The sequence below is a fragment of the Pteronotus mesoamericanus genome, unplaced genomic scaffold (genome assembly GCF_021234165.1).
Source record: "Pteronotus mesoamericanus isolate MK-2021 breed Mesoamerican mustached bat unplaced genomic scaffold, CSHL_Meso_final contig_20, whole genome shotgun sequence".
NCBI lineage: Eukaryota > Metazoa > Chordata > Mammalia > Chiroptera > Mormoopidae > Pteronotus > Pteronotus mesoamericanus.
This window is the reverse complement of record NW_026555085.1, coordinates 95,765,782-95,790,012: the sequence shown is the minus strand read 5'-3', so window position 1 is coordinate 95,790,012 and position 24,231 is coordinate 95,765,782. Positions and strand designations below refer to the sequence as shown.

Below are 24,231 nucleotides of genomic sequence, written 5' to 3'. Positions count from 1 at the left end.
CGCTGCAACTTTTGCGTTTGCCCTTTAAATGTCTTTTTGCATCCCCAGCCACTTGTCTCTGGCAGAGAGTGCCCCTAAGCTTTTTGGGGTTGTGTTTTGTCTGTATTTTCTCGGCTTTAGCGGCTGTAGTTTAGGGGTTCCTGTTTATGATTCAGACCCCGTTCTTCCCGGGGGGACGCTAACTGGCCGTTTCAATGTCCCTCTGGTGCCAGTGCCCGTGCGCACCCAGCCCACCCTCTCGAGCCTCCACCGCAATTCTCACCCCTTGGGATGTGTGAGAGTCGAATCCGCTGTCCGCGGCACCAAGGCTCCTCTCCCACTATCGCTCCACTGCTTTCCAGGTGATTACTCCATTATTTAGTTGCAATTCCAGTTTGGTTTTGGGAGGAGGTCAGCGTGACTCCCTTTCACTCCTCCGCCATCTTTTTTTCCTCCTGCATTTGCTTTTCTTGTCAGTCTCTTTGTTGGCGGGTGAAACATCCACTTTGATAGATGTTTGCAGACTGCGACATTTAGTTATTTCCTTATAATTCATGTAGTAAAGAGATTTGGTTATAGCTTCAGAGTCTAAGCAGCCTTTGAACAGGGAAATCCCTATTCTTGTTAAAGTGCATTTTGAATCATACGTTAGGTCCTATTTACGTAAGGAGTTTATGAAGCTCAATTTTAATGTTTAGACAGTCTCATTTTACTGTATCTTTTCCCCATAACTATTATGTAATGTTTATCTATTTTTTTGCTCTAATTTAATGCTCTGAGTAATATAATCATTATAATTCTATGCCCTGCACAGTCACCTGCTTTGCTATCACCTCTTAATTTTGTTGCGAAAAACAAGTTGACCTTTTCTCGTTTAGATCAATGAATGTTTATTGACTGTGGGTTGATACATTTCAGAGTGTGTGATGATTTAATTGAGTAGAAAGAGGATCTTTCTGTCTACTTTCACTTTGCTCAGCATTGATGAACTAAGTATGGCCTGGGAACACAGAGATATTTTAATAAGGAAAATTAGAACAAATCTGTCCAAGACAGACTCTTTGTTTGCTGTTTGTATGTTTGTTTGTTTCTGGTGAGTAGGAGGAGGGAATATGATTATACACTTAACGAAATTCCCTAAAGGAATTTAAAAGAGAAAGGAAAATGTTGAGCCAAATTCTCAGTTTAGTTAGAAACCAAAAGACCTTGTGAGCATGGAAGAACTTTAGCCAACACTTCTTAAAGAGGCAGTTTTAGTTAATAGTACCTATGGGTTGCTGTGTTAAAAATAAGACACCAGAAGAGAATGTAGAAGGACCCAAAGAAAGACCAATAATGATGGAAGAGATAATGTGAGAAAAATGCAGTGTGATTGGGTACCACACTAAATACTAAAAGCAACTCTAGTTGTCTTTATTGGAGCTCAGTGACTTGAGTTGTCGGGAGTGGTCAGTAGGTAGGATTGTTTTGGCGGGAAGGCCAGGAATGGAGGCCATTAGACAAAATTAAGGAGATTTGTTTAGTTGAATTTAATTTGCATTGGCATGGAGGCACCAGATAAGAGTTCATTTGTAGATACGATGCTGTAAAGAATCAAGTCTCCATTATGTTCCCTTAATTTTTTTTTACTTTTTTTTAATTACAAAAGAAATACATGTGTCTTGTTTAAAAAAAAAATCAGGTAATAATTGAAATATGGGAATTAAAAAGAATGTTTTTTATTTTTCCAACTTCCTACCAAAAAAATACATGAAATGTCTTTCTCCTCCCAAATTAGGACTGGGAAAAATGTGAGAATGGAATAGCTGAATCACTGGAGAAACTACGAACTTTCAAAAAGAAGCTTTCCCAGCCTCTACCAGACCACCACGAAGAGCTGCAAGCAGAACAGATGCGTTGCAAGGTAAATCATCTGACTGAGCTCTTAACCGTTAGCTGTCCCGTCTGTGCGCTTCTGCGGTAGCAACACCTTTGAGTGCACCACCGAGTCAAACGCTACAGCCGTCTCCGTGTAGATGGAAGTTCCTGATCTATAGCAACGACAGCAATCTTTTTAAAGTATCCGCACTGGAGAGTCACTCTAGCAGAGGAGTCTAGTTTACAGAAAGCACAGCGAGGCCGAGCAGCTTGGAAATTCCGCACACAGTGGCGCTATAGGAGCGCGCTTCGCCCTCCAGCTGCACCGTAAGGAAGCATGAAATAGGGAGCGCTGGTCTCGGCTTCTGTGCAGAGACACAGCACTTTAGTCTCTCGGGGGCTCCAGCTATTTAGAGATAATAATCATTCACACCTCAGATCGCCCTTGAAAGCAAGTCCGTGGCTAATGCCGAGCACGTCCTGCAGCAGGAGCTCACTGAGAGCAACGTGATTTAGTGGCGGCAGGATTTGTTCCAGGCCCACCTGTGTCGCCAAGGGTAGTGCCTGAACAGCAGTTCTCTGCTGAACAATGTGCGGGTCGACTCAAAACTCCCTTTAAAGTATGTTCTGTTCCCCAAATTATACATGTCATTGTATTCCCTGTCGCGTGCAAATTACTGCACTAGAGTAATTCTGTTTAAATCTTTACACATATTTAAATAATTTGGATTTTAATCAGTTCTCTGCCTCACTTTGGCTAAGGTAAGCATTTAAGGAAGATTAACTACTGGTGGACACAGACAAGTGGGTGGTGATTGCTGGGGGAGGCCTGGGGGGAGGAGGAGGGCACCAGGCATGAACGGCGATGGAGAGAGACGCGAATTGGTGCTGTGGGACTGGGCACCTGAAACCTGTAGAGTTTTTTTAACTGGTATCACCCCAATAGATTCAGTAAAGGGAAAAAAATAAAAATTGTAATAAAGTCTAGAAGTCATAAAAAGTGTGCCTATAAGAATTTTTCTTTGATATTAAAATTTACAGTTATTCTTTGAAATTTGAAAGAGTCAGATTTAGGAAAAATAAAAGGCAGTGCTTTGTTGCTAAGGAGCGCGTGCCTGACACAGCTGCCAGTTGCGACCCGGCTGCCAACTGTTGGCTCCTGCTCCACAGACGGTGCCGGCGCCCCTCCTGCCTGGGTCGCTTGCTGTGCCTCGGACCTCGGCCCGGCAGGTCTGGGCTGCACCTCTGGGCCCCACGGCTCCTTCTCACATGGCAGCTGTTGTGGCTGCTGGTCCAGGCAACTCAGCCCCCGGCGCTGGCCCTGTGCCCTGTCCTGCTGAGCTCCGTTCCCCTGCGGCCCACCACGCCCTGGCCTGCTGATCAGCAAGCCCCGCCACTGGAGCCTTCATGGATCTCTGAAGACTTTGAGCCTTCGTCATTTCACCAGGAAGCCTCAGCTCTGCCTGCAGAGGCCCCTGAGGAAATGGCAGCTTCTCCAACCCCTCTGCTCATGTACCAGAAGCCCCTGAGGCGGGAGAACCATCGTCAACCCAGGAGGAGGTCTCAGCTCAGTCTGCAGTGTCACAGTGTCCCCTGAGCTGTAGAAATCTGTGTTAGTTTATCAGAGAGTTTAGATCAGCATCCAACCCTCCCCAAAGATGTGGACTCTTTAGTCCAGCAGAGGAGCTGAGCTCGCCGCAGCTGCTGCTTGCTGATGGAGAACCTTCTCCAGGCCAGCAGAAGGGCCCAGCTCTGCCTCCAAAATCCTCTACACAGGTGAGGCGACAGCCTCACTTCCAGGTTGGGGTAGAGCTCAGCATCCAGCGTTGCCTAATATGAATATGGATCTCGGGGTTTTGACAACACCAGAGCCCCCTAAGGAAATTACTCCACCTGCAACTGAGAAGGAGGTCTAGATTCATCTTGCAAAATCTACTGAGGCAGTCAAACCTCCAACCCAGCAGGAGGTCCCTCCAAAAGCTCAGAAAAGATAGACTCATCTCCATCCTAGCAGGAGATCCCAGCTCAGCCTGCTCCAGAGGCTGATGCTACAGCCGTGCAGTGGGCCACAGCTCCTCCAAAGCACCCTGGAGTGACCCTTCCCCATCCAGGGCCTGTTCAGGCTCAGCAGCCAACCTTGTCTGATGTCACAGTTCCGTCACTGGGCCTGGAAGTTATCAGAACTCAGCAACCAGAGTCCTCTGAGACAGGTCCTCCTCCAACTGAACAGAAGGCCATCATGAATATACATATGTGAGCTCTGTATTGACACTCATGATCGGTCTCAGCCCGAAGCAGACACTCCACAGAGTGCCCGTGACAGAGCCCAACGCCTACCAGGGCACCTTCACCTTCTTAAATTTCCAAGGAAACTCTATTTCTTACATTGATAAAGACACAAAGTTATACCGTTGGGCTGAGAAAATAATCATCAGTGAAAATAATTTGAGAGAATTCCATAAAGATTCACTTGAAGGCCTGCTATCCCTACAGTATTTAGATTTATCTTGTAATAAAATGCAATTTATTGAAAGGAATACATTTGAATCACCACTTTTTTTTTTTTTTTTTTTTTTTTTTTTTTGCCATATATATGTAAATCTTCAGAGCAATTTAATCACAAAACCCAGCTTTGGAACGTTTCAGGTCTGGCATGGAATGCAGTTTTTACACAAGTTAATTCTCAGTCGTAATCCTCTGGCAACTGTTAGAGAGTCATATCTTTTTAAATCGCCAGCATTAAAATATTTAGACATGGGAACAACACAAGTGTCACTTAACAACCGTTGAGAGCATCCTCAGGATGACCCTTGAATTGGAAAAACTGATCCTACCTACTCACTTGGCCCGCTGCCTCTGCCAATTTAAAAATAATATCGAGGCTGTCAGCAAGACGGTCCAACTGCATTGTGACACTGAGTGTCTCTCAAACACACCTTGTGACCTCCTGACGAAGCTCCTCAGTGAGCACCAAGAAGAAAGGTTTCTGAGGCGGCGTGGGGCATGGATCAATGGAAAAATGAGAGGACTCAAGCCCAGGGTGAAGAGGAAGAGCAGGAGTCACGGGAGCTCACCAAAGACATGCCAGCCTGTGGGTATAAGTACAAACTTGTGGTGACAGTACCTGTGATTGGGCAGCAGTGACTTTTATTGCTGTTGTCTGTCTTACTGCGCTTTGTCATAGAACGGCCTCAAAGGAAGGTAAAGAAGGAAGCTCAACGGGCTTTTTCTCAATTCTCCTGCATGAGAGATGCTCACCAGAGCAGGAGATAGAGGAGGGAGGTCTTTGGAGAGGCTTAGAGATGCCTAGGGACCTCTTGATTCCATGTGTGAGGAACATGTGGCGCTGATGCTCCATGACAAGGATTCATCGGATGAGGGTGAGCTTTTTGACCAAATGGAGGGAAGGAAACACCCCCCTCTACAGCCAGGATCGCTACATCAGATTCGGCTGCTGAAGCGACAGGTGAAGGAAATGAAACCTGGCACTGCTACCACGTGAACCCCGTGCTCACGTGTGAACCCCGTCCTCAGCATGAATCCCGTCCTCCCTACCAATTGTACTTGGAAATGTCTGCTTAGCATTGCTGCTGAAATACATATTTTGCTCCTAATAAAATGTATACATTCATTTAAAAAGGTAATATGCTTTACATCATGGATGGTGAGTGAAATATTGTCTTGAGGCGTAAATTCAGAAGTACGCCAAGATTAAAAAGAGTTTGTTTTAAACTTCTGATTGTAAATTCGTGACAAATAATTAAAGAAAACCTCCAATAATCAGGAAAGGGCTTTTATTAGCTCCTCCGCTGCCAGTGAATATATATACCCCTGTGACCTCAGCTGGCATGAACACAAGCTCATGAGAACAACCTTTGATTCCCTTTTTACAGATATGAAAACTGAGACTTCTAGAAGTTTAATAACTTTTCCAAGTTAGTAAATATCAAGGTTGCCTGAATCCAAAAGCTTTATTTTTACCACACAGACTCATTTAAGGGAGTCTGTGAGTCTGAAAGTGTTGGTTTCCGGTGTTGGTGGTGTTACTTTTTTAATCCATACACTAAATCTGATGTTGGAGTTGGAGGTTAGAAACTGTTATAAAAAGAGGAAAACCTTTACATTGGTATGGCAATTGAATGCATCCATGGATATAAACAGAAATGCTACATATTTAATACGTCTGGATGGTTTGGTCTTTCAGCTAAATGCTGTTTCCATGGGACCTCATCTCCCAAAATACACGATACATACAAACATGCCCTACTATTAAGTTTGGAGATTAAAAGGATGCGTTTTGGTCTAGTTCTCGCTACTCTTCCCCCAAACAACCCATCGCAGCAAAACAAAACAATTAGCTGGGAAATTCAGGCTGAAACCTCGTTTGCCTAAATTGCCTAGGAAGTTAGCCTCTGACGGTGTTAATTGCCTTTGCCTTTGGGAACTTGTCTGCTGTGTAAAGAGACAAAAAGAGAGGGAAAAAGCCATGTGAAATGCTCTATTTATATACTAAATTAGCAGGAATCTAAAATCATCAAGAGCTGGCAAAAAGCAGGAGTTAAACAAATTGCAAAATCTGTTCAAACATTGCAAAAACTAGTGTGAACTTAGTCAATTATTGTTTTATAAATTTTTTCTTAAACCATTCCTCCCAAAATCAGAATACATATTTTTGAACACGTTACTTAAAGAAATCTCTAAACTTGTCGAAAATACATGCAGCCCACTGTTTTAAAACAGCAGCAGGTCTTCTTCACAATTCCATATAAGCCTGTGTCACAGAATATAACAATTCATAGTGTTTGAAGATGAAAGTTTAATGTAGGCATTAGAGTTTTTAAAACAATATCTTATTAACATGGTCAGTAACTTGGAACAAAAAAAGAGATGTGCAAGGAGTTTATGAAGTCAGTTTAAAAATAAAGAAGATCAATGAGGTAATACAACTTCAACTTAGAAAAGACAATCAAAAAAGATCAATGAAATGGTAAGTAGATGATAGGAAGATTCTGTAAGTGACTACATATTCTACCAGAACTTGGCAAATTATCAAGTTCTGTAGGAAGAAAATAAATAGATACCAAGTTAGCTGTTCAAACAGAATGGAATGGAAAGGTAATTGTATCAAGGAGGAATTTCAAATACACTACAGAAATTGTTGAGGATGGATGTCCATGGGTATTCAAGTTGGCTTGTTTTTTGTTTTTGTTTTTGTTTTTAATCTAGGAATTGGAAAATGCAGTGGGGAGCTGGACAGATGACCTAGCACAGTTGACCTTACTGAAGGACACCCTATGTGCCTACATCAGTGCCGACGATATCTCCATCCTGAATGAACGTGTGGACCTTCTGCAAAGGCAATGGGAAGAGCTCTGCCACCAGGTACCTAATGCATTCTGGACTCAGCATTAGCTCAGAAAGGTGGAAAACTGGGTGAGGATTTGGAATGTTACATGGCTCAACCCATGTTTGGACCCGCCCTGTAACTCATAGCGTATGCGAAGGAAGAACTCTATGGCTATGACAAAATATTTTAGATAAACTTTGAGCAATCGGTGCACAATGCAGTGTGCAGCAGATGGTTCGTTGAGTTGTACACTTGAAACCTGTGTGGTATTATGCAATGTCATCCCAGTAAGTTCAATTAAAAAAAAATTTCAGATGAATACAGTTATGTCTTACTATTGTATGTGAGATGCATTCAAACTGGATTTTGCTCTCTTTCACTGGCTGGCACAATATTTTTAAGAGGAAGCACAATTTTGTGGTTCACTGGTGTGGTTTTGCTAGGTAGATTGGTGGTCTGTTTCTGACTTTGAATATGTGAAACCCATTGTTTTGTGTGTAATGTTAAGTAATCCCGTGGAGCTGGTTCTGTCCATGGCACGTTGATTGCTACTGTGGATTTACCATGGTTGTTTTTAATAATTCATGATTTGCAGCATTTATAGTCCTACTTCCTTCATTTATAAGTACCTTCTATGTGCGCAGTACTATGAAAGAGATCCCAGATTGGGTTCTGAATTGGAAATGAAAGGAAAAGACTGGTGGAAAGGTAATGGGAAGACGTGTGAGGCAAGAGGAATGTCCACAGAGAAGAGGCCCTGACCCAGGGCTCTGAGACCATCCTCTCCGGGAAGTGGGCACCATGGCTGTCATGTTGCTTCCTGTACCGGGCTGCCTTGCCTGGTGCATAATAGGCTGTGATGCATATTCGTTTAATGAATCAGTCACATCAATTATTGTGAATTTCACAAGCGATAGTAAATGTCACTATTATCAAGTTTACAATGAGACTATAATCAGTTCAGAAGAATCTATATGGAAGAAAAACTGGGTATAAGCAAGTTAAAACAGTGTAAAAAATGTAAGCAAACTAAGGGCATCTTGGATTGCAGAGAATGAAGAAAATGCTTATTGAAGAGGATAAATCTTAAACTGAGATGGGGACCAGAAACAACAGATTGGTGTAGAGGGTGCAAACAGATGTGTTGAGAAAAGGCACAGGAGTGGAGCAGAGGACCTTTCTGAGGACAAGCAGGTGTTGGAAGGATGAGGCAGTGACATTTGAGAAGGAGCCTCTTGTGCCTCCCTTTTCAGGCCAACTAGGCTGCAGTAGAGATCTCTTCTTTCCCTTCCTCTCACCTGTCCAACTTTAGCAATGTTTCTCTTCACACTTCTGAAAACATTACACAAAGTTTAAGAGGCTTATCGCCTCTTGTCTCATTTAACATCCACAACAAATGTATTGGTAGGTAAGTTTCTCTCTGTATGTTTAGATTAAAACATAGATATTTCTCAGACCATGAGCAAGAGGAAAATTCTGGAACATACTTGGTAAATGTGCGAAAAGTTTCCGATGACTACATACTATACTTTTAAAAAGGAGAAATGTAAGACATGATTTTCATAAACAAGCTAAATATTTTAATTCAAGATTAATAAGCTAATTTTCACAGAGCTCCAAATTCTCAGTGAAAACAGTGAAAAACTTACACAGAGTGTGATAATGTCAATCACAATATTCTATTCTTGTCTGAATCTTGCAATCCAAAATTGATACATTCCCAGCCAATAAATAACATAATTTTTTAATGTAAAGGTTTATCACAGCAGGTCATATAAACAAAAGATAATTTGATGGGTAAAAATAATGGAAAATGATCACAGCCATATTTCATTACTTCTGTGAATCTTACCGGTTTGTTTTTCTTGAAATTTAGAAAAGTCTAGCACTGCTTGCTGTCTCAGTAATTTTCAGCTTATTTGGTGACATGATTTGGACAAGATCCGTTTCTCGGGCTAGTTGATGTCTGTGAAGCTTTCAGAAAAAGAACACGTCAGAGAGAGTCCTCTGAACTCCCCTTCCCTTTTTGGCCTGTGTCTCATGGGTCAGTGCATTGTTCCTTTCTTGTTCTTCTTTTCATGTTTATGACTTAATTTCTAGACTATGAAGTTCTCAGGGACGAAGCCTATTTCTTTGTTATTTCTAGTGCATAGAACAGCTAAATGTTCACATGCTAAAATTTAGACAAGACTTTTGGACATTTGTTTCACGTCTTTTTTTTTTTTAGACAGAGGGGAAGGGAGGGAGAAAGAGAGGGAGAGAAACATCAGTGTGTGGTTGCCTCTCATGCACCCTCTACTGGGGACCTGGCCCGCAACCCAGGCATGTGCCCTGACTGGGAATTGTACTAGCGACCCTTTGGTTCTCAGGCTGGTGGTCAGTCCACTGAGCCACACCAGCCAGGGCTGTTCAATGTCTTTACACTTGTATTCCTCCAAATATAAAATAATGACAAGGTTCCTGATTATTTTGGAAGTTATGATTATGCAACATTTTTTGCTTTAGGAAAACTGGTACTGTGTAAAAATGCCAGGAGGTATAAAAGGTACATATTTCCAGTTATGAAATGAGTAAGTCCTTAGAACCTAAAGTATAGAGTGGTGACTATAACACAGTATATAATAGAGCCACAAAACTGTATTATATACTTGAAAGTTGCTCAGAGAATAGATCTTAACTGTTCTCACCACAAAAAAGAAAAGCTAATTCATGTGAGGTGATGGATTGTTTTATTTTCCATGTGAACACTAATAAACCTACTTCTGCCCCCCGCCCCTGTATACAGACAACAGTCTATTTGGAAATACATTTTGAAAGCTGCTGTTGATCATGTGACATCCTGTGAAGAGAGTAATACCTTGCACCTCTGAGTGGACTAGACAAGGGAAAAAAGACAAAGCAGGCTGAATATATGATGTTTCTAGAAACTTGCAGGCATCTTAAGGCATGAAGCTAAAGCATACTACCTCACATTGCTTCAATCTAAAAAAAATTATTTAAATCAGAGTTTAGCCATGGGTCCTACCAGAGATGCCAGGATAGAACTGTAAGGAGGAATGTAGATTAGTTACTAGTTCTTGGCTTAGTGTTTCCGAAGAAATTCTACCAAGTATGAAACCACAAAGGAAATGAACTGTGCCTGTCTCATTTTCCAAATTACAAACATGAGTTAAACATGGCACTGTGGCTCTGTAAAGAGCAAGTAGCCCGTTCGTATTCCACTGGAAGCTGTGGATGAGCAGGCAGGAGCAGTGGCACTCGGACTAGAATGCAGAACACGCGCTGTAAGTAGATGTGGCAGAGAAGAGCTAGTATGTAAAAGTGTTCTGTTTCCACATAAACTCCCCAAGTGGTTGGCTGTGCCTGTTTGCAACCAGAGCTCACATTTGCTTTCACTCCTGTTCTGGTTTGCAGACCTGTGTGTCATTCTAGCTGAGGTATAAATATGTCATCATTGTAATTGCTTGGTGTTTTTCAAATTGTCATGGTAAAAATATTTGAAGTAGGAAAGGATGTATTTCCTCTTCAGCTGCCTACCTCTGGAGGTTTTAGTCAGCACTTGTCAGCTGTAGGCAATACAATGTGTTTATGCCCTTGAGAAAATGTAACTAAGTGCTAAGCTGATCTCTGAACCCAAAGAATGGGATGTTAGTGATCCCCCATCATGCAGCTTACATATTAGTTTTACAGACTAAAAGGAAAATGTTGTCCCCATTATGAATTAAATCTTTTAAAAACCTTTTGGCACCAACTTGCAACCAGGGCCTGGAACCTACCTGTTCCTCTTTCAGCTCTTTCTCTGTGTCAGCAAACAGAAGCAACGCTTCCGGTGATGATAAACACTAGTGATATATATTCAAGCTGCTTAGTGGAGATATTGAATGCATGACTGTCAAGGAGAAAAAAATGAAAAACTCAAATGAGGCCCTGGAGTCACGTACAATGGTAGTGGTGTGTCAATGGCCAGCTTTTGTTAAATCTTCAGTATTTACTGGTCACTTTCTTAAATTATTTTATTGTTTGTATTCTCTTATGGGCCTGCTGTATTCCAGTACATAGGACAATGCTTGGTATATAGTAGATACTTGTTTACTGCAAACAATAAACATTTTTATTGGACTTACGAGGTTGACATATGTTAATAAAATTATATAGGTTTCAGGCGTAGGATTCTACAATACATCATCTCTCTCTGTTTTCACCACCTGAAGTCCAGTCTCTTCCCATCACCGTTTCTCTCCGCCATGGCCTCTCCCACCTCTCCCCACCCTGCTTGCCCTCTGGCCATCACGGTGCTCATAGACAATAAGCATTCATGGAATGAATTTCGGAACGAATGCAAGGTTATTTTACAAATGAAGACAATAAGGCTTATAGAAGATGAATAACCTTGCCCTGATCATATTATGAGTAAGTGATGAAGACTGTTTTGAATCTCAGCTGCCTCTGGATATTTGATCATAATACAAGGTCTGGCACAAATAACACCTGTTTTTATTACAAAATCGTTATTACAAAATCTTAAGCGTGTAATCCTGTAACATAACAATATCTCATTCAAGCATACCATATGACATTTTAGGTGAAATGTTCAAATTAAAAGTATAAATTATTATACCCATATTATTACCCTACCCACCACCTCAAGCAGCCCTTTCTTCTGCTGGGCCTTATATATTATAGCCTGTAGCAAAGACTCAAGTTTTGGTGGTCCTCCCACATACTGATTAGAAACAAATGCCTCAAATGTGTCTCACCCTCTAAATCCCTGTCTCTTCTGTGGAGATAAAAATACCTACCTCTTTAATAAATGGATAATATTTTTCCAGCATATGGTTATCTTTTCTATAGATGTTGTTGAGAAGAACCCTAGAGTTCATGCTTAACCATGACCAAAATTTGGGGGAAAGAAGAAGGCAGAAGCTACATGTAACAAGACCTGTTCATCTTAAGTCTCAAGGGCAGGAGTTTCTACTCTTTTCTTGGAAAACAGTTGTTTTGAGAAGTTCCATTTAGGAAATCATTCGATAGTTTCAGCTTGAACAATAATGATCAGCCACACTCTGGAACCTGATGCTCTGTGAATGAAAGAGAAAATGTCATATCCACCAGACAGTTCAAAATTGTAGGGTCCCAGCATGCTGCGCAGCCTACTGGCAGAGGTCTAGCGAAAAGGGGTTCCAGAAGGAGGGAGTGCACGCTTACCCTCAGCTTAACAGAGGTGAAATGTGTCTCCAAAACTTTTTAACCTGTGTGTTCTTAGCCTTTTCCATGCCTACCAGTATCTACCCCAGGTAAAGTCACTGCTCTCTGGCTGTTCTGTATTTTTCTGCCTCAAAGAAAACTTCAACTTGTTTAGTAAAAGTACAATCATCTTGTATGATATCCACCCGAACCAGCTGTAGTGTGAAGCTGGGTTGTCAGCACCTGTAATAAGTGAATGTGCGTGTGGCTCCTCAGGAGGAAAGTACAGGGCTCAGCATCCCCCCCTGCAATTTATTAGCAGACGTTGTTGTGAAACCTTGCTGGGGAGCAGTGTCCCTGGGGCTGAGCCACTGGCAGCTCTCCCTGAGGGTATGCCCTGTGGTTCCTATCAGTCCATCCACCAGAGTTTGTTGGCTATTTCCCCCAGGGCAAGAGTTCCACTCTGATTATTCTTTTGCATTTTCTCTCTTGTGCGACTGTTCAGCTCTCCCTAAGGCGGCAGCAAGTCAACGAGAGACTGAATGAATGGGCGGTCTTCAGTGAAAAGAACAAGGAGCTTTGCGAATGGCTGACTCAGATGGAAAGCAAAGTTTCCCAGAATGGAGACGTCCTCATTGAAGACATGATAGAGAAGCTCAGGAAGGTATGGGGCGCGTGGCTGCATATGCTCTTACCCTTCCTCCTGCTCAGGCGTACTTTTAATAGTTACAAAGGATGGCTTGGCTGAGCCTTACTCTACTATAGGCATTTTCTATTTTTAACATAAAACAAACTTGCGCAGAAAGGCCAATTTAATTTAATTTTTAAATTAAATCCTTCAACTTAAAAATACAGAAAATATTTTGTCTTTTTTGTCTTTTTTTAACTTTTATTTTTCAATTACCATTTTCATGGAATATTTATATTAGTTTCAGATATAGAGCATTGTTGTTAGACAATTATAAAGTGTCAAAGTGCTCCCCCCGATTATTCAAGTACCCACCGGGCACCGTGTGTAGTTATTACAGTTTTATTGACTGTATTCTCTGTGCTGCACCTTACATCCACAGGACGGTTTTGTAGCTACCGATGAGTACTTCTCAATCCCTTCGCCTTTTTCACCCAGCCCCCTCCCCCTCCCTTTTGGAAACCACCAGTCTCTTCTTTGTATCTGTGAGTCTAGTTTTGGGGTTTTTTTGTTCGTTTGTTTTGCTCTTTAAATTCCACGTATCAGTAAAATCATACAGTATTTGTGTTTCTACAGGAAGTATCTTCAATTTGTTATGAAATAGACTATTTGCTGATAATATTCAACATCTTTTACCTTTTAGTTACTTTAAAGGATTTTTTAGGTACCTTTTAGATATCTGAAAGGATTTTAAAATCCTTTAAAGAATTTTAGTTACCTTTTCAATGAGCATCATTCATGTGTAGGAGTTACCATCACAAGAGAAGAACTAAAAGAAAAATATCTTAGGATCCACTAAGACATTCTTCATAAAATAGGATTTATAGATAGTCACAGGAATGAAGACTTTTCTGAGAATTTTGGTTTAATATTATCTTCAAGTTATATATGATTATTAAGGTATTTTTTTATATTCATATGCATTCAGAACATTTTTTTACGCCTATATAGGGCTGATCAAATCTACTAGCACTTAAAAATGTTTTTGAAAATTTCAGTGGTATTTCCACATTGTTTTGAACAATCATTTTATTTCAGTTTATATTTCTTGTGAGCACATGTCACCGTCTGATATGCAGTGCTCTCCCCATTTTCTTGTTCACTGTCTGTTTGGGAGCCCCACTGGACTGGTAGCTTCCCTGGAATAGGGACTTGGCCTGTTAGTTTGTTACTTCATCTCCTTTACCCAGAAAAATGCCAACCTCTTACAGGTACTCAGTCAAAAGTTATTGAATAAGTGAATTATACTCCTATTCATTCTGAAAAGAAACATAAAAGGGTATTAGGAAAAATTGTCTTTATCCATGCACACATACCCAGAGAAAAATAAAATCTCCAAAGCCAACGTGTAATATTTTTACTTTACTTAAAACTGCAAGTTCTAAGGATAAGCATTTGTATATTTTATACTGTAATTCTTTAAAATGTGGGCTTAGATCATAGAGGTTTCATTTAAGCATTTACTAATAGCTCCACATCTGAATTGTCAGAGAATGTTCCACTAGACATGATTAACGTATTGTAGGTATTAGAGTGAAATTTGCTATAGAATAAATTTTGGTTAAGCGTATCTATATTCTCACTAGTTGTCTTCATGAAACTTCAATGTATATACTTTGGGGGTATAGGAAAAAACTAGCTCTTGAACAAAATACAGCCATAATTTAAAATTTAGAGAAACTTTAGTTTTTTGCCATTAATTTTGGTATACTGTTTGGCACAATGTTAGGAATCATCTTTAAATTATTTATTACACTATTTTCTTTATAGAATAAGTTATGAGATCTAAAAAGAAGTCTTAATGAGCTTGCCTCTTGTGCTCTTTCTTTTGTAAAGGAAAATAACACCAAGGCTTGGTAATTTTGGTAACACAAGAAAAATCAATTAATAAATGGACTGTAACCAAGATATTGATGTCTACTGGCATTAACACTTAAAAATATTTTAATCTAAAGGACAGCCCAAGAGGATTATTTTGCTATAAATACTATCTTAGGCTTGGAATACTTCCTTTGAAATAAATATTTCTCAATAAAATTATCTCATTTATGGTGAAATAGTATACCTGTTAGTATGCACATCCAATGCATTTGTCTTTGAATCCCATTGTGTTGAAGTAATATAGAGAGGAGGGTAGGTGTGGGTACCGGCCTGAGGTTAGCACTCAACATTAAGATAGATTAAAATCTCACTGGTGCCCATCATGTTTGGGGACGTTTTGCCTAAGTCACCAACTTGAGAGGGCAGCCCTATTACCACACTCATTTCAGCGCAAGAGAAGGTTAAAATGTTAATGCTCCTTTAATACCTGTCTTTGTATATTTTCTACATAACAGAAGCTTAAGTCAAAAATGAAAAAGTTGATTTGAAAGATTGGGTTGTGTCACTATGGCAAGACAGTAATGGGGTCATTGTTCAGGGAGTGCAGGTAGAGGTGGAGGGGGAGCTACCTTTCCTCATCACTTTAATCATACCATTTCGTGGCCCGTCTCTTGCAGATAGGTCATATGAAGCCTATTCTCCTTATCCACAATATTTAAGAAGAACTAGTGCAGAAGCTACGTAAATGAAATAAAGTTTGTCTATATAAAAATTCAACCTGGATTCTGCATATGTACTGAAAATAATAGGTTCCACTCTGTCTTGTGTACCCGGACAGATATTCACATGGTGTTCTTCTCGCTCGAACTATTTCCAAGCAGTAGAAAACTGTAATTACCCTGTTTCTAGTAGATCCAGGCTGCATGTATCAAGAATATGCTTTCTGACCTCTGTGATTGCTATTTATTATGCAGGATTATCAAGAGGAAATTGCTATTGCCCAAGAGAACAAAATACAGCTTCAACAAATGGGAGAGCGACTTGCTAGAGTCAGCCATGAAAGCAAAGCCTCTGAGATTGAATACAAGCTCGGGAAGGTCAATGACCGGTGGCAGCATCTGCTGGATCTCATGGCCGCCAGGTAAAACGAGCCCTCAGTCAGCAGGACATGCGTGTGCACGCTTTTGAGGCATTCAGTTCGCCTTCCTTTCAGCTAAAGACAGTCCAATAAATTGGATTTTTTATCCCACCATTTAAAGTCACTTTCATTAACTTTATTTTTGTATGAAATTTATTTATTTAATTTTTTAGTTGTTCTATTACAGTTGTCCCAATTTTCCTTCATTGTTCTCCCCCGCCCCGCCCACCCCCCACTCCCACAGTCAATCCCCACCCTGTTGCCCATGTCCATGGGTCATCTATCCTTGTTCTTTAACTAGGCCCTTCCCCTTCTTTCCTTACTTTCCCCCTCCCCACATCCCTCTGGTCCCCATCAGTCTGTTCTTTGTTTCCATGCCTCTGGTTCTATTTTGCTTGCTTGTTTGTTTTGTTGATTAAGTTCCACTTATAGGTGAGGTCATACAGTATTTGTCTTTCACTGCCTGGCTTATTTCACTTAGTATAATAGTCTCCTGTTCTATCCATGCTGTGGTGAAGGGTAGGAGTTTGTACTTTCTTTCTGCTGTGTAGTATTCCATTATGTAAATGTACCACAGTTTTTTGACCCACTCATTTTCTGATGGGCACTTAAGCTGTTTCCAGCACTTGGCTATTGTAAATAACATTGCTATGAACATTGGGGTGCATAGGTTCTTTGGAATTGGTCCCTAAGAATCAGGATTCTTAGGGTATAATCCCAACGGTGGAATCACTGGGTCATAAGGCAATTACATTTTTAGTTTTTTGAGGAAATTCCACACTGTTTTCCACAGTGACTGCACCAGGCTGCATTCCCACTAACAGTGTACAAGGGTTCCCTCTTCTCTGCATCCTTGCCAGCACTTGTTGTTTGTTGATTTATTAATCATGGCCATTCTCACTAGTATGAGGTGGTATCTCATTGTGAGTTTAATTTGCATCTCTCTGATGGCTAGTGATGTTGAGCATCCTTTCAAATGCCTATGGGCCCTCTGTATGTCCTCCTTGTATGTCCTCTTTGAAGAAGTGTCTATTCAGGTCCTTTGCCCATTTTTTTTATTGGATTGTTTGTCTTCCTGGTGTTGAGTCATATGAGTTTTTTATATAGTTTGGAGATCAAACCCTTGTCTGAGGTATCATTGGCAAATATGTTTTCCCATTTTCATTAACTTTAAAAATTCTCCTTATTTATAAATTTAGTGGTGTTTGCATTTAGCTGAAAGTCATATTCAATCAAGATTTATTCCCAGGAAAAAATATTCTATATTTAAGACCTTCATGGGTATTCAGCTACCTCTGAGGAAGAAAATGAAACTGGTTTGTAGTAGGAAAAATAAAAAATAAGTTATCACATTCCTACTATATTTCTGGTTAACAAGGAATAAATCTAATTATTGCCACTGTTTTGTTGTAAAAATAATCCACTGCTTTATTGTACAATAATTTCATACTTAGCTTGAATGATAGGTATAAGTATGTGCTACATATCTGAAAGGAATATTACATTTACTTTCTGTTGTAGAAGGGCAGTGTGAGTAAAAAGGGTAAAAGTCAAAAGTGAAAACATATATGGGTCTTTACTAATGTATAAAAGTCTGATAGGATTGAATGAGGTGCTATGTTATTTGATATGTAAAGAGGAAATGACTAAGTAGATGTTTGATTTTAGGTGAACTTTGCTCCATGTTAGAATGTAGGCTCCATGAAGGGCAGGGATCTTGGGCCATCCTGTTCACTGTACGTCACAAACACCAGGAACAGTACCTGGATATAATATGGGCTCAGAAAATATTTGAATGAATTAATGAATGAATGCTTGAATAAATGAATGGACAGTTAAGAGACTTGGAATGTAACAAATGCTTCTGATTCACAGCCAATTTGAAATCCCCCAATATACTTTAAAAAAATTTTTTTATCTAAAGTATATATATACGTTTACATTCAATATTATTTTGTATAAGTTTCGGGTGTACAGCATAGTGGTTAGACAATCACATACTTTACAAAGTGATCCCCCTGATATTTTCCATACCCACCTGGAACCATACTTAGTTGTTACAATAGTACTGACTATTTTCCCTATATGTTGTACTTGACATCCCTGTGACTATTCTGTAACTACGAACTTGTATTTCTCAAACCCTTTGCCCTTGTTGCCTGGGTTCCTTGCCTCAGGCGTGCTGCATAAAGATGGACATGAAATAGTGCCTGTTGAATACCGTGGGCCCACACAAACTGCATGTGGGCATATAGTTTCTATGTTAAGAGTACTTTTTCTATAAGGGAATTACCTAAGAGGATTGAATTTAAGCAGTAAGTGTGATTATAGTTTATTTTATTTTAATAAAACAAAAATGGAGTAAATGGTCATCTATTTTCAAACTGTGTAACAATAGTAATGTAACAGCTAACATCTATTGAATCCTCAGTTTGTGTGTTATGCACGCACCCTTTGAAGTGAGCATCATTAGTGTACCCATTTTCCAGATGCAGAGGTTGAGGCTCAGGTTTTATTGTGGTCGTTTCACATCCTGAGTGGCAGAGCCTGTACTCCCTGACTCTGCAGCCCATACTCTGGAGCCCTGTGCTGTCCTCTGGCCAAACTTAGGATTTCCTTGTCCCCATTCTAGAACATGCAGGTCAAAGGAAGTAAGTTCTGTTATTTACTTCAGCAACCTAATCTCCCAATCTTTTGTTTGTAAAGGACTAGCAATGTAACAGCGATTGGGAGATTTTGAGGATACAAAGAGAGAGGCCCTTTCTTTAAGGAGTTCATGGTGAGAATACAGACAGGCAAAGAAATCAAGTAGAACAGCAAGCCAAATGCTCTAGAAATGAGTATTTCCAACTATAAACAGGTGGAAGCATAGGATTCGATTAAAGCTACTCAAGTTTTTAGACCTAAGTAGGTTTTGTTAATTGCAATTATAATTGCTATAGCAGTGTGGGCTCCTCAGTCATTGATAACAAAATCTTATTTCAGAAGGAGAAATGGAAATCCCTTATGCTATAAATACCCTTCTTAGGGAAGCCATCCTCTTGGTAGACGTCCCTGGATTCTTCCTGTCCATGTTATGACTCATGGGTTGACTTTCATTGCCATGTAACCCAGTCAATGTAGCTAATATTCTCTTTAAAATTTTTAGTGGCTCAATGATGTAGAATGAGGGGGATGTACTATGTCACAGATGTTTTAAATTTGAGATGATTTAATTGTAAGCTGCTAGCTTAGGGTATGCCCAGCTATTAGCCAATGAATGTATCAAATACATCAGGTGCTTTCTCCTCAAACTGATGTTTATTTACAACTTTAAAGTCTGGTTGTTCACAGGAGAATTTTCTACATGTTATTTTATTTTTCCAAAAAAACACATTAGTAGGCTTGACTCAATTAAATATTTCTAGGCTACACATACTTTGCATTATAGTCACTAAGATGCTCATGTTTCTACTTTTGTGGAGTCTCATCACACACAGATATAATTCCTGCAGGGCCTTTTGTATATATGTCATCCATTTTTAACTGTCTTCTTCCAAAGTAGACCAGATGATGTGTTGACCATTGATTTGTCCTGGAGTTTTTAATGCCACACTGTATTCATAGTCTTCTTGAAAACCCTTCTTTCCTAAATGACCCTCCGTCCCATTTGTTTCCCATTTCCTTGTTGCTCAGAGCTTCACTGGTACACATGCTAAATGACCGTTACCCACACCCATCTTTGACTATGTCCTGCCAGCTAAAATATTAAGTTTCTATGATTCAGTCTCACTCACTTCTCTTCCTCTTCCAACTTTTTTCCACACTGATTCATTATAACAGAACATAACCTAGTTTTACCTTTTGATATTTCTATGTATTTTACCGCTCTTGTGGGAATGGAAAAGCTATTTTTGAAGAAAATCATAATTTTGGGTGAACAGCTTCCCAGCTAACAGAAGCATGGAAAAGAGAGAGAGAGAAAGAGCAAAAACGAGAAAAAAAAATCACTGATACTCATCATACTACTACGTACAAATAGAATACGTGGTTGAGAGTCAGCTTCCTCTCACCGATAGATTTGTTTAGACCATTCTGAGTCTAAATAAATACACAAAATAGATGTGTTTTGCATTGCATTTTTCAATTGCCACCAAACATTGTCAGTATTTTAAGGCAACCCAATTCACTCAGTTGCTTTCAGGGGTCAATGGAAAATGCTCCAGTATTCTTTCCATGTTCAGTCCAGTATAGCAGTCATGAGCTACATGTGGCGATTGAAATGTACTGAAATGGAATACAATTGGAGTTTAATTTTAATTATAGTCCGTTGTACTGGCCACATTTCCAGTGTGCAGTAACCACATAAGGATGATGGCTAGGTCATTGGACACTGCCGATAGGCAATATTTTCATTATCCCAGAAAGTCCTACTCGTCAGCACTGGCTAAGACAATTGAAAGCGTTTCTGAGTCCTTGCTTTCATCGGGAGTCAAGATGAGAAACAGTCATCACTTCAATTTCTATAAAACTGTCTTCAAGGATTCTGGCTTTCATTCTGTTTGTGAACCCTGTACAAAAAGCCACACAGTAATTTTTCTAGAGCTCACAACTGACAGGAAGCCTGTCTTGTGGCATTAGTTGTTCTGTGCTTCTTATAACAGGTAATGTACTATAGAACATTTGCCATGTTAGGATCTAAGAATGTCACATGCAAGTTATTGGTTCTGTTGCAGTGGCTTACAAAAATTAACTGGATTCTCTAATAAAAGTATGTTCTTCTACCCTTTATCAAACCTAAATCTCCATCACCAAAGCAAAAGCACACTTCAGTTATTTGCCTCCTTTTTTCCAATAACAGCTTTATGGAGATATAATTCATGTGCAATCCAACTCATCTATTGAAAGTATGCAATTCAGCGGTTTTTAGTTTATTTACAGAGCTGTGCATTCATTGCCACAGTTGATTTTGAAATAGTTTCTTCACTCCCAAGTAAAAACCTGTTACCCATTAACAATCAGTTTTTCCTTCCACCCTCCCTCCTTTCCCCAGCTCTAGGCAACCACTAATCCACTGTCTGTCAATTTACTTATCCTGGATGGTTCATATACGTGGAATCGTGCAATATGTGTGGTCCTCTGTGACTGGTTGCTTTTAATTTGTGTATTTATCATAATTCTCTTAAGCATTGTATAGCAATAGAGTAAAAGCAAGTATACTATTTTTTTTTAAAAGAAACCTATCCCATGCCTCCTGTGTATGAAGTACTGTGCATGTTATTGCAGGGCAGAGGTTGACAAATGTTCTGCACAGAACCAGGCAGTAAATATTTTAGGCTTTAGGAGCCAAATGGTCCCTGCCGAACCCCCTCTGCCATTGTATTGCAAAAGCAGCCACAGAGAGAACAGAAACAGAGAGGTGTGGCTGGGTTCCCACAGCATTTCATTTACCAAAACAGGTAGGCAGCCGCACTTTGCAGACACCAGCTCTCAGATATAAAATGAAAAAGAAAATAGTCACTAAGCAAATAAGGGTGAGGGAGCAAGAATGCACCTGACTCCTCGTCTCGAGACCTTCCTCTTCCTAGGACATGGCTCACTCCCCCGGCCCCACCTGGCTGGGCCAGCTCCTTGCTGTTCATGTCCTTCCTTTTCTCCAGATTAGCTCAGATTCTTCTTCCCTGCTCACTCGGCTCTCCGTGCTTCCTCACAGCATTTCCCTTGACCATAATAAATACCTCATGTGACCAGCCATTAAAAGATTAATGTTTCTTTTCCCTGTGAAAATGTAAATACATCTCACTGGAGCACCAGTGTTGTCCCAGAATCTGGCCGTTCTTTGCACGTACTGGTCACTGCCAGTGTTTGTTGAGTTTCTCCAATGTAAGACATAAGATGAAAAGGACCATACACGCAGGGAAGAAAAAGGCAGAGCTCAGCTTAGGGCTTCTCCTGCCTGGGTTGTGACATGTTCCTGCTCTACCTAATCTGCCATGTTACCACGTATGTAAAAGGCTACTAGGAGGATTAAATGAGACAGTACCTGTAAACCACTGAGCTCAGTGAAATGCTCACTAAATGTCAGCTCTCATCCCAGAGGGAGGTTAGATGCTCCACTTTAGAGGTAGGTAAACTGTGTGTGTAATGCAGAAAAGGCTCTGGGAAGTTGTGGCAGCTGGTCTGAGAAGGGGTTCAGTGTAACAGGGGTTCCACCCAACTAAAGGAAAAAGAAACCTTCATGCTTGGAACATGTGGCTGTTATTACCTCACAGTGGTCAGTTCAGAGGTGTCTGGCCAAGATTGGGAACGCAATGACGCAGACGGCATGGAAACAGCGCAAACCTAATCAAGAGTCCTGAGTTTAGTCTACCTTGTTTTGGCTGTGTGACCCAGGGCTCACTGCATAACCTCTCTGAGCCCCAGAATCCTCGTTTTCAAACTGTTCATTAAAACGATTGCCACATCTCCAATGAGATAACCCTAGGGAAAAGACCGTGTATAGTGTAAAATGCTATGTATGCTGTCTTGTTCTTTTATATAGCTACAGAACAGTCATTGTTCTAATAAATCGTGATTTATCTGATATTTTCCTTATTGGTGGATATTGATATTATTGCCATTTTTTGCTGTTACTGCAGTTATGTGCTTAAAGCCTTGCCTTATATTTAGTACATTGCATTCAATATATTGTGCCAATGGTAATGAAAGAAAAAATTTCCATGAGGAAAACTGAATAAAGTAAAAAGGAATTAACCTAAGGAAATAATGGCAATAACATTTTTAAAGACCTCAAGTTTTGAAAAATGTTAGTCATAATCAAGAAAAAATAAATTTGTCTATTGTTATGGATTCATGACCAATATATTCCTTTAAGCAAAGCTCACATGTTTATATTCCTGATTGTTAAAAATAACTTAGAGAAGTAATAGTTTTATTTAAAATCCACAATAGACTATCTTTAAGTAGAAATATTTGAAAAATAATTTTATAACTAAGTATTCTGGAGTAAATTTCTTATGTAAACTATAGCTTTGAGTCTTTTAAAAAAATTTTTTTTTAAGATTTTATTTATTTTTTGGAGAAAGGATAAGGAAAGAAGAAAGAGAGGGAGAGGAACATTGATGTGTGAGAGAAACATCAATCAGTTGCCTCTCACACATCCCCAACTGGGGACATGGCCTACAACCCAGGCATGTGCCCTGATAGGGAATCGAACCCCTGACCTTTAGGTTCACAGGGCCGGAGCTCAGTCCATTGAGCCACATCAGCCAGGCCAAGTTTGCATCTTTTACAAGGAAAATGTGTTTCCCTTTTGAAAGCAGTCAGCTCACACAACCAGAAGCAAATGGCTTGTTTTATTTTACTTGCAATTTTTTATACAGGCCTTTTAAAAAGAACTTGGCAAATATTATTTATAATTTATTTGTGTGTATGTATACCTTAATTTATAAAGGGTTTAATACAGCCAGCATAGTCACATTGTATTAAATTACCAGTAATTAATAATTTGGGAGTTTATTTTCTTTAACAGCTTAAATTATGAAATTAATATAGACTCAGTGCTGAATATTTGGAAACTCTTGAAACTCACAAAAGAAAAAAGGTTACCTGAAATTCCACCAAGCAAATAAACAGATGCATTTTTTAATCATGTTAAAATGAACATGTTATTTTTATCACATTATATAATTATTTTTAAAAGGGCAAAGCCTTTGGCTATGTAAGTGGGAAATAATAGTTCCTTGTTGTCTTTCACCCTCAAATAGTCCATTCAAAGGTAAGACCAAGCACTTGCCCACAGAATCTCTTTTCTGCCTTCCCTTCCCGAACAACCTCTAAAACCCATACTCACACCACTTAGCCGGCATATGAAACCGAAGAAAAAGAGAAGTTACTCCTTTTTGCTACCGCACTTGGCTGTACTTGTGGAGGTTTTGTTTGTTTGCATTTGGATGATTAATCTTTTTCAAAGATTTTTTCCAAGTTAACAAATAGCCCACAAGAAAAGTCGCCAGTCCTCCCAGAGCGACGGGGAGTCTGCAGCCAGCCTTATTTTTGATATCTTTCTTTCTTTAGACCGGGCGCCTCCCCCTCCTTGCAGATTACCCTGAGCCTTTCCCCTCCTCACCCTCGTGGCCTACATTCCAGGAGATCAAGCCTGGCACATGTTAATGAATGTAGGTTTTATTTAGAAACATGACCACTTGTCACTGCTCAGTGTCATATTATCAGGCAGAG

General features: G+C 39.9%; 1 protein-coding gene across 5 annotated transcripts in view; it reads left to right on the top strand.

Moving 5' to 3' along the window:
* The window catches only part of SYNE1 (spectrin repeat containing nuclear envelope protein 1), a 414,665-nt gene that overhangs the window by 343,499 nt on the left and 46,935 nt on the right, over positions 1-24,231 (top strand). For all 5 annotated transcript variants that reach the window (XM_054570132.1, XM_054570129.1, XM_054570128.1 and 2 more), the window contains 4 exons: positions 1,757-1,882; positions 7,063-7,218; positions 12,873-13,031; positions 15,851-16,017. In XM_054570132.1, the coding sequence (XP_054426107.1) occupies positions 1,757-1,882; positions 7,063-7,218; positions 12,873-13,031; positions 15,851-16,017 (608 nt within the window). The remainder of the gene's footprint in view (positions 1-1,756; positions 1,883-7,062; positions 7,219-12,872; positions 13,032-15,850; positions 16,018-24,231) is intronic.